The following is an 11,755-nucleotide window of genomic DNA, read 5'->3' as shown; positions in this document are numbered from 1 at the left end:
CTTTCAGAGGACAATAAATATTCGTTAACAAACATTTTTTTATGTGACTAAGACGAGACGTTGACGAGCTAAAACCAATATCTGATGATAAAAACTATGATGAAATTTATGCCGCGTCTTTGTTAACATGACAAGACTATAATGAGGACTTTGAGGACTATCGGACATTCAGAATGCGCGTCCCTGTCATTGGATTGCAATCGGATAAAAGGCGTTTAAAATATCTAGTCAAGGCATGGTAGCTGCAGTGGATGTACTACCAAAACGCAAACAAATAGATAGAAAAACATTTCTCTGTCATGTATTCCACAATTTATTTATGTGTAAATAAACTTTAGTAAAAGGTTAGATTTTTATACTTCCAATGTTTACAAATGATCACACATTTTATGCTATATGTTACACACATGTAGTGTATTGCACAGAAAGTCTTAGCCAAACACAGCTACACACTGGGTCCATAAGGGTAAAGAGCAGTGTTTTGTGTGTGTGTGTGTGTTTTTTTTTTTTTTTGGTTTGTTTGTTTTGTTCGGAGTATAAATATACAGAAGTCCAGTGAGTTTTAGACTTCAGCTGAAGACTTTACCCAGAAGATTTCAGCTCTTAACTTCCCAAAGACACTCATAGGCTATAGGTACAAAAAGGAAAAGAAAAAAAGTGTAAGTTTAACTGTAAAATATTATAAAAAGTTTTCATATTCATTTATGAATATTAATCATTTATATAAGGTTATATGTTACATCTTCTGATGTTTAATGAATGTTTCTTGCATTATCAAGTATTTTGTGTTACCATGATGGTGTTTTGTGTTGAATGATTGCAGCTTCTGTATGTTAGTATATACTTATTAAGCTTGTGGTAAAGCTTCTTGTGATGATGTTTGATCATTCCTGTGGCTTTCTCTTCTACTACCTGCATTATTATGCTGCTTGTCAGTATATATTAAAGGTACAAAACAGACTTTAATGGCAGTGTGCATTGTTGAATTTACTAGTTAATTGTAAAAAATATATTGTTTGTTAATTGTAAAACCAGATTTATACTGTAAAATGTAAAAAAAAAAAATGGACAAAATTATGATTCTGTAAAAAATACATTAAATACAGGAATTTTATTTTATTTATTTTTCTTATCTGCAGGGTGGCTTTAGTTAAATTAGGATATTTAAGCAGCTTTTTTTATAAATATTTAAAAAAAGCCTTAAAAAATTGCTTGTGTGCATCTTGGAGTAAAACAACGACACTGACCTATTTTAAGATATATCAGTGCAAGGTATTTTCAGCTGAGACAGCTCAAACAGGCATTTTAGTGAGACCCAAGTAGTATTAAAATAGTACACTTTAAAGTATGCTACTATATTTGTAGTTAATTGATATTAGTATAATTACTATATAAAGCATACTTCAAAATATATTTTTATTTGAACTTAAAAAAAAAAAAATGAGGTACACATTTTCTTTTTGTAAATGGATGTTTTTATTATTATTTTTATTATTATTCCAACAGGTCTTCTTGTTATCTTTTCTAAGATGGAAGCTCTTTTGATGCACTTGAGGAAGCCGAAGTCCATCTACATTTACATGTTTCTGTGTCTGGCAGCCCTTGCTGCGGTGAACGCAGAGGTATGTGTGCCTTTAGATAAAATGAAAGACTAACCAGATGTATTTGAAGAGATTAAGGTTTTAAAATATGTATAGAAGTTTTTCTTTCTTTCTTTCCATAGTCAGAGACTATGAAAGTAGCAGCCCTCGGAAGACCTCTTTTACCTGGTATGCTGTATGACTGCCTCAACGATTCCTTCATTCCAGGTGCTGAACTTACCTAAAAAAACATTTTCTTCATTACACTTCTCAAAGCATGTTGAATCACCACTTATCCGTCATTGTGTGACAATACCATTCATCCGCCACTTAAATAACTGTTCAAGTCACTTCTGATTTCAGGTCTTACTCTGTGGGATAATAAATCGCTGAGTGAAAATTTGGACAGTCATCCACAGCCCCAGACATATCTGACGTTCAGTAGCTCTGACTCTCTCTCAAGTAAATTCAGTCTCTTGGATTTAACCACTTCCCTGAAGGCCAGTTTTTTGGCGGGGCTCGTGGAGGTCGGAGGATCTGGCAAGTTCCTGCGTGACACCAAATCCTCAAAACAACAGTCCAGATCTACAATATTTTACAGTGAAACCACAAGATATGAACAGCTCACTATGTCCCAACTGGGCAATATCACCTACCCTGGGGTGCTTGACCTGAAATCTGCAACTCATGTGGTCACGGCGGTACTGTATGGAGCTCAGACCATCATGGTGTTTGATCGGATGATTTCAGAAGAGGAAAACAAGCATGAGATGGACGGAAAACTGAATGCCATGGTCAAGAAGATCCCTGATTTTTCCACTGAGGCAAACACCACTTTTAAAATGACTGCTGCTGAAAAGAAAATGGCTGAGAAGATCACTTGCACAATTCACAGCGATGTCCGCCTTCATCAGAATCCCACCACATACATGGAGGCCTTGGATTTGTACAAGGAGCTCCCCGCTCTGCTGAAGAATCCACAGAAGGAAGTTCCTATAAAAGTCTGGCTTTATCCACTCCATCTTTTGAACGCAAAAGCAGCATGGGTACAGGGAGAAATCAGTGCAAGTGTGGCTTTCGAAACTGAATGTATAATCGAGGAGCTGGGAAAGGCAGAGAGGACATACAACGACCTGTCAGGGAATGCATTGGTTAACAGTTTCAGTGACATCAAAGAGAGACTGCAATTATTTCAGAAATCGTTTAGCATTTACAAGACAATGCTCCTGGAAGCACTCGGCAGGCTCTTGCCTGCTGTCCGAGGAGGAGAGATGAAGGAAAAGTCTCTGGAAGACCTCCTGAAGATCCACAGGAGCTCCCCATTCAACGCTGACCCACTTGAGGAGTGGTTAACTACTGCAAGGAATGAACTTCACACCTTGAGTTCTCACACCAAGTCACTGCAAGGGATCCAAATTGAAGATTCAGGCCGTCTCAACAACACTGTTCTTAATCCTGATGTTCCTCAAGTGGTTTGCTTGACTTTCACATCTCTGAAGTATGAAGATCCGTATATTTCAGCCCTGAATGAGTATCTGAAAACCGACAGGTTTAAAGATCTAGATGGGAAGCACAACATGGTTTCTGTGCGATCTATCAAAAAGTGGTTTAATGATTCTGAACTCAAAAGTAAGATGATATATAACATCAATGTCTTCAGAGGTTTATTAAAGAAGCTTGAAGGACAGAAAGTCCTGTTCATTATTTCTGCCATCTCAGATCCCTCCAATCCAGGCTCCTCCATCTATCTGTATGAACACGGGCAACTGAAAGATAAACAGGCACAGAATGCAAATTGGGGATTGGGAAACTGAACCCGAGTGTACTGTTATAAGGAAGCGGAGATTCAGAAAACTCTGCTCAGTGATTTAAACACATTTATCCAATGTTCTGTTCATTGTTAACGCACCTTGATTTCCTCAGTAAACCTTGGTTTTGTTAATATCATGCTCCAAGGCTGTGAGAAAAAATAACACAGATAAAGCATTGCCCAGTGTTTTAGATTCTTGCACATCCCATTGCCAGTCCCATGTTAACCACATCTCAACTGTATAAACAGAAATATATTGGAGATGAATGAGTTTGTGTTCACAGAGAAAACATACATACATTAAACCAATATAACCCTGACATAAGAATTGGTCATGTCCAACTGATTTAGGGCCCTACATTTCAGCCGGGCCCCCAACTTATTTAGGACCCTAGGGTTGGCTTCGGGCCAAGTTTCACGTTATAGAGGACAACATTTTACCTTTTGGGGTACAACAGAGAAATGCATCTTTACGGATTACATAATGAAAGAGTTTTTGTTTTTGATTCAAATTATTTCATTTTAAAGCAGTAATTAAAAGCTTTCTGTGCATATTTAGAATGCCTGTACCAAATTAGCTCAAAGTAAGATGAACATAATCACAATGGGTTATTATTAAATATATTCATCTTCAGGAATTACTTGAAGCATTATAGTATTGATAGTACAATAAAATGATTTGTTTGTCCGGAGGATGGACAGTGTTAATCGTTAAAGTGACCTTGTCCTGTGAGCAGCAAAAAACAGACAACCAAGTGTGAATACATATGGATGTTTATTAAACTACACTACAGGGGTAAATGCAATATCTGACTAGACACAAACATACACACATTAAACATATGCCAATGCAAGGAAGGCATGGATTGAGAGAGAGAGAGAGAGAGAGCACAGTAGAGAAGGGTAGCGCTCCTACGCAAGAGAGTTTAGCATAATAGCAGTATTTACTCATCAGCTAATCACAACCTGTTAAGAACCATCAAAGAATCACATCACCTTTATTAAAAAGGAATCAAAGCCTAGAAGCGCATCTAAATTGTTAACAAGCGATTACTTGCATTAGTTCTGTAGTTGCTGAGTAAAGTGTCCCGGTACATGTATAATGCGTAGATTCTAGTTGAATTCTGTTAGGAGTTATATGTCATTTAATCCATGGGTTGACTGCTCCAAGGTGAATCAACAAAGTTGCTGAAAACTGCCAGAAGATCGGACTCCCCTGGAAAAGGAGTCGCAAGATTTCCAAGGTGATCGGTGTCTCCAGGGATTTTGTTTTATCTGGTTTCCCTGTAACACCAATTTTGGTTAGATTGACCAGTAACAAGGTGTATAGTTTCAGCGGGAAGATGTTTCTTTGTCTCAGTGACACCTCATGCTTTATGACTGTCCTGAATACTTGGTGTCATTTTCCCCCAAAATATGGTACTGATAGTATGGTGCATTTCACGATCGCGTAGAGTATATTGTGGTTTGAGGAATAAAGAGCAGATAATTTTGATACTAATAACGCAATGCAATATTCAGTAATCATCAGTTTTTATCATTGCAAAAACTCACATTTACTTTTAAGAATTAATAAGAGAATGCATTTCTGTTTGTTCTCAAATCATATTTTAAAGTGGAAAAACCTCAAATAAACATATATTAAAGTATGTAAATATACAAAACCATTACAAATAAATTAAGATTAATAAAGAATAAACTAAACAGTTTTATGAGAAATTGCATAATCTGTCATGTACCTTATGGGTGCATCTGTGCTTGATCTTGATCAGCTCTTGTGGATCTGATGTCATAAACCAGAAGAATGACTGTAGCCACGCCCACCAGAGCAGAGAGGACCAATCGGATCACAGCTTCAGTAGAACCACAACAGTGAACAGAGTCTGAGGAATAAAAACATCAAACTGAGATCAGGTCAGTCAATAAATGATAATATCAAGCATATTTGAAGGAGGACAAATGATCTCTACTCACCATAGACTGAAACACTGAAAGGTTTTAATGATCATTTTGCTTAATTTATAATTTTGCTTTTTTTACAGTTCTGTCAAATACTTTAAAGGGATAATTCACCCAAAAATGAAAATTCTGTCATAAATTACTCACCCTCATATCATTCCAAACCAGTAGGACTTTAAGAACACAAATTACAAAGCATTTCCACTACAGTGTTACATCTGCGTTCTGTGCCGCTGGTAACGCTACAACACCTCAAATTCAGGGCAGCGCATGCTTCTGAAAACATTGTTCACACCCTGTTTATGTTTTATCTTCTTCTTTTAACTGTGAGTTGCAAATTAAATTTATTGTCCCGGGGAGCAGTTAGGGGTTTTCTGTGCCTTGCTCAAGGGAACCTCAGTCATGGTATTGAAGGAGAGAGCACTGTATGCTGATGCTCTTGGCTACTCTCAATGCTTTCTCCGCACCGACTTCAGTCCAGTAATGCATCATGTAAGCATTTAAGCTTACCTTCCATAGGAATTAATTGAAAATGCTTCCTCCACTGTGCTAGTAGAAATGCACTGTAATATATATTTTGATATAATCCGATAATTTTCTGACCCTTCTATAGACAGCAAGATTCCTAACATGGCACAGAAACGTAGTAAGGACATCCTTAAAATAGTCCATGTGTCATCAGTGGTTCAACCGTGATTTTACAAAGCTATAAGTATACTTTTTGTGTGAAGAAAGAAAACAAAAAGAATGACATTAATTCGTCTCCTCCTATACCTGTACAATTTTAACAGTGTCCTTGTTATGTTTCTGTACTTTGATCAAGGAAATACCCTTGCTGTCTATTAAATATCTTAATTCGATTACCTTTATTCACTAGTTGTTTACATGCTTAGTACATATCACCACCTAATTGATGGCTGTGCAATCATTTTTATTTTATTTTTCCATTTAATCTTTAATCCTCGAGAATGTGAATTATATGGCTTGTTTTATGCTAATTATATTTAGTCATATCAGATATATATTTTGATTTAGAATTTAGACATTATAGAAAATGCCAATGTGTGAGATAATGTAAAATGTAATAAATAAAATAAATAAATATATATAAAGTTAATAGAATAATATATTACCTTATTTATTACTTCTATTAGCGCTAATAGAAAGTTGAGGTTATCCGCTTCTTCTTAAACATACCCGGGTATGTCACATAACCTGCTTTCTGGAATATCCCCCAGCTCAGTCAATAAATGTTAATATCAGCACCAACATCAACTAATATCAGCTCTGCTGTACCTGAACATGGTTGACAGAGTTTGCTGATGTCCAGATGTGTGGTCTGGTTTCTGATGGGATTGTTGATCACACAGCTGTAGCTGTTTTTCTCCTGATATTCCACCTCCAGAGGTAGAGAGAGACTGATGCTGAGATCAGACACACTGATGCTGGACAATAAACTGTTTCCTTTGTACCAGGAGAGAGTCACATGACCCACAATCACCACTGAACACACCAGTGAACAGTTTGAAGATGATGATGAAGAAGAACAGACTCGGCTGATGACAGGAACAGGCAGACGAGCTGAAAACACGAGAGAACAGAGAAATTAGGATGAATGAAGATATTCAAGCTCGAGGAAAAAAACATTGAGAGGAACCAAGACTGATCAAAAGAAGAGCAATTCAAATAATCTAACAGTTGAATATTAACCTGATTTACTTTATGAACAAAACATCATCCACTGATATTTTACTTTAGATCGGCTTAAATGCTGTATCAAAAGAAGTGAAATCAATTGTTGTGAAATCAGACATGTAAGAAGCAAAATGCTGTGTGGAATAATACTTTTTGTAGTTCAAACAGCTGAAGCCAATATTTAACTCACCATAGACAATGAGGTTGTAATCAATACTTATATAGAGGATCTGTGCTTTATAACATCCAGCATGTTTCATCGTGGTGTTTGTGATGGTCAGATCTCCAGTTTGATCGTCCAGCTTCAGTCTGTTTCTGAATCTCCCATCAAGAACACCATCATTCACAGAGAATCTGTTGGTCTGTTTATTGATTACAGCTATTAACGTTCTTGCACGTCCAAAAATCCACTGAATCTCACAATCTTCCATTTCAGAAATAGCAGTAAAACCAGAGTTAAGAGTGACTGAATCCCCCTCCATCACCACTTCTTTACCAAACACACCTGAAGAACAGAGTTTATCACAGATTAAAGCTTTAAAAATCACTTATTGTTGGTCTGATGAAGCTTTTAATAAAATACTTTTATTCATAATCATACATCATTGTGATTATTTATATGATGTATAAATCACTATAATGCTGACGTATAACGTACATAAGTCATATCAAACTAAAAATATTCTGCAATAACTTGGCTTCTCTTGAGACTTCCCTGCTTTGCAGCATAGTTAATGATATGCTAAAGCCCGGGATTGGTTGCAAGGTAGTTTGTGATGTAAGAAACACAGGTGATTTTAAACCATGCTTTTGAGAAACTGAGTTTTTTCTCCACAGGGGGTCTGTAATCTGCTAGCATGTCTTTCTTTCCTAGCTAGTAATGGGCTATACTAGCTAAAAGCATCCACCCTTTTATGGTACATAAAACATAACGTTGTATTGCATACAGCAACGCATGCAGGCTTCGCAGCCCTGGACTCTGCTGGTGAGTGTTTTCTGGACAAACACACAAATGAACAAATGAGTGGAAACAACACGTAATGCAGAAGTTCAATCAAGTGAAATGCTAACATCTCCAACTGTAATGACTCCAAGTTTGACTATTTCTAATTATATATGGATATACATATAAGCACCTACTGTGGTTCTTTTCTGTGTCTGCGGTGGATTTCATAAATGTTGTTGTGCACTGTATCGCAATTGTTTCCAAGATCATGTTGGGGAATTTTCTCGTATAAACACAGTGTATATATATAACTTCTAATTTATAAAACTCTCAGTAGATTTCATCCCTAAAGTCTAGGCATAAATGCACAAAAACTTTCAGATTTATAAAACCATGCATAAATCCCTTTATAAATCAGTTTCAGGGGAAGATTGTGCGTACGTGAATCTCCACCTCGTCGAAAACAGAGTTTAAAATCGTTGTTTACTTCATTACTTTTCTCATTCGAGGAAAAGTAGTTTGTATGCATGGTCTAGAATGTCCTTATGTATTAAGTTTATTTTTTTTATAAATCCGGATATGTGTATGGAAAATTGCATACACATATTTTGATTCCCATTTTGTATGTACGCAATGTTTATAAATGAGACCCCTGCTGGGTTTGGATTTTTCTGTATAGGTTTGTGTTTGCCCACCACTAGTATTTAATGCCCCCTTCAATACTGGCCTGTAACAGTGAACAACGATCCTCTCTGACTAATTCAACCATTCATTTATTACATGGTATAAGAAAGGAAACAACTGAAGTCATAAAACACATTTCAGACTCACCATCCAGACGCCAGAAACACAAACAGATCAAAACAATCCAAAACATCTTCATCAGTTTCAGTCCACAAATCATATGAAAAGATAAACTCTTCAAAACTGGTTCAGTAATACAATGACAGATGAGTTGATCTGAGACTGCTCTGTAGTCAGAGGTGGGAAGTCCAGGTGCCAAAGAGTAAAAGTCCTGCCATATTTTTGTTCCACCCATGAACTCAGCAGCCGATTTCATCAGAGGAGGAACCAAGTCAATCCTTCCAAGTCACAAACGAGTCTTGAGTCAAATCCCAAGTCCTCAAAGAGTTAAAGTTAATGAGATAATTAAGTGACTAATTAAATGAAGATGCATTAGTGATGAACACCTGCTGTTTACAATCAACATCACTGAAGAAAAGAGAAACACAAGAACTACAACTGACTTTAAGCACAGCCTTGGATGAAATCAATTAAAAAAAAAAAAAAAAAAAAAAACCTTTGCCACCATAATTGTGGTGAGTATTTGCTTCAGTTGATATCTTGAGCCTTTAAGCGGTTTTCACAAATTTGCTTCTATACAATTGCATTATTGTTTTGCAGCAAAACATTTGTGCAATGCTGATACAACTCTTCATCTAGCAGGTGACTTATGCTTTTGATGATTGCATGATCTTGATTAAATTTCTTGATAATATGAGAAGAGTTCGTGGTTTAGTTGTTAGAGAGAACTGCTCTGAATTCACTGCTCTGTCTGTGCACTTTGGATGGGTTAAATACAGAATATGATTTCTGAGTACGGGTCACCACACTTAACTGTATGTCACTTTCACAAAAAAGAGAGAAATCTCATTATGCAAATGCCACCATATAATGCTTTATAACACTTTAATATTAAGAAAAAAAATTTGGATTTAGGCATTTAGCCATGAACATTTATCATGTGATCCTCAACAGTGGTGAAAATTATTATTCATACTGCGGTGCATTATGGGAGTAATTCATGTATTGCAACATGAAGCATTTTGTTGATTGTAACCATTGTAGAGATTCATATGCTGGTTCTTGATATCTGTGTGTGTGTCTAAAAAGCACTGGAGTTCAAACTTTTATATGTGTTACAAATAAAAAATGATCCATATCCTGTAAATATTAGAGCAATGCTTTTTTTGTGCGCATGCTGTAGTTTCACTGGAATTATTCAAAACCTAGACATGTGATAAGAAAGAAGACAAAAATATTTGAGATATAGTTAAACCAGCTCATTGTTACTATATGTTCTTCATATGTCACAGTTCTGTCTTCTCCACAACAACCCATGCATAGCTACAGAGAGAGATCTAGTACAACAAGTCAAGGGTCAAGAGCACAATTAAACCAAACACTGATCTCCATGATGGTGGCATCTTTTTAACCAATAAAACATCCACATCTGATCCTCTGTAATTCTCAATAACAGCAGGTGTTCATCACTAATGAACAATCAACTTTAACTCTTTGAGGACTTGGGATTTAACTTGAGAGTTGTTTGTGACTTGGAAGGAATGACTTGGTTCCTCTGGTGAAATCAGCTGCTGGACTTTTACTCTTTGGCCCCTGGACTTCCCACCTCTGTACAAAACTGGTCTCTTAAGGTAAAAATCACAAGGGTACAGCACCAGTGACAAGCTATTGTACCCCTAAAGGTACAATTATGTACTTTATTTTCTGAGAGTGTACCCTCAAGGTTACAGCTTTTGTACCCTTGGCATAGGGTACATAAAACATCACCATCTGATCCTCTGTAATTCTCAATAACAGCAGATGTTAATCATTAATGCACAATCATCATTTAATTAGTCACTTAATTATCTCATTAACTTTAACTCTTTGAGGACTTGGGATTTGACTCAAGACTCGTTTGTGACTTGGAAGGAATGACTTGGTTCCTCCACTGATGAAATCGGCTGATGAGTTCATGGGTGGAACAAAAATATGGCAGGACTTTTACTCTTTGGTCCCTGGACTTCCCACCTCTGCAGATGGGAAATGGACAGCAGTAGTAAAGTGAGGTTTGTGTATCTTATAGAAAAATATAAAATATATAATTTAGAGAAGAGAAGTTCAGGCAAGATCCTTATGAGACAGGACATTTTCCTGATGTGTGAATGTGTCCGTGATATCAGATCTGATGTCATAAACCAGAAAAATGACAGTAGCCACGCCCACCAGAGCAGAGAGGACCAATCGGATCACAGCTTCACAGAGTCTGAGGAATAAAAACACAAGCTCAATAAATGCTAAGTTCTCCATTCACTGATAGAGAGTTAAAAATAAAACCAAATTTTGTCATTTTAAAGATAAAACAACATATAAATGCAATAATGATCTAGTTTCACAAGTTCAAATTAAAAATAAATAAATATTGAAACTGATGTTTATCTCGCTGTGATTTTGCAGTTCTGACTTTTGTGTAGAAGAACATGCAACCAATGCTTTGTCCAAAATCACCCTTAAATACGACACTATTATGTCAGAAAACAAAATGATCTGAAACACGACTGCACTGTGATATGTATCTAATTCTCTCAGTCCGCCTGCACAGTTTATACTCGCGCATTTATCCTCATGAACATCAAGAAGCTTTCACTGATCTTACATTTTTCAATCTTAAAACCAGGAAAGGTTTTAAATATTTAAAAAAAAATAATTTGCAGGGATTTTTAGCCCCATATATTTTTATATATATTAAGCTGCCATCCATTTCCATCACTGGTGTATGCGCGGCAGGGCACTTTTTCAAGTATAAGTGGATATACATGTGAATACTGATATTGACGTACCATCACACGTGTGACAGAGTTGAGTGATGTTGACATGTACAGTCTGGTGGCTGATGGGATTGTTGAGCACACAGCTGTACGTGTTTTTATCTTGATTTTCCACCCAGAGACGTAAAGAAATGTCACTGCTGAGACCATACAC

General features: G+C 36.4%; 1 protein-coding gene across 1 annotated transcript; it reads left to right on the top strand.

Moving 5' to 3' along the window:
- The first annotated feature begins 1,503 nt into the window (after nucleotides 1–1,503).
- On the top strand, nucleotides 1,504–3,627 carry LOC113040418 (neoverrucotoxin subunit alpha-like). The gene is made up of 3 exons (XM_026198770.1): nucleotides 1,504–1,622; nucleotides 1,724–1,808; nucleotides 1,944–3,627. Exons 1-3 carry the CDS (start codon nucleotides 1,530–1,532, stop codon nucleotides 3,392–3,394), a joined length of 1,629 nt encoding a protein of 542 aa, XP_026054555.1. The 5' UTR covers nucleotides 1,504–1,529; the 3' UTR covers nucleotides 3,395–3,627.
- Nucleotides 3,628–11,755: the final 8,128 nt, after the last annotated feature.

The sequence above is a fragment of the Carassius auratus genome, chromosome 22 (assembly GCF_003368295.1).
Source record: "Carassius auratus strain Wakin chromosome 22, ASM336829v1, whole genome shotgun sequence".
NCBI classification, from domain to species: Eukaryota; Metazoa; Chordata; class Actinopteri; order Cypriniformes; family Cyprinidae; genus Carassius; species Carassius auratus.
The sequence above is the reverse complement of the archived record's forward strand: the minus strand, read 5'-3'. Positions and strand labels throughout refer to the sequence as shown.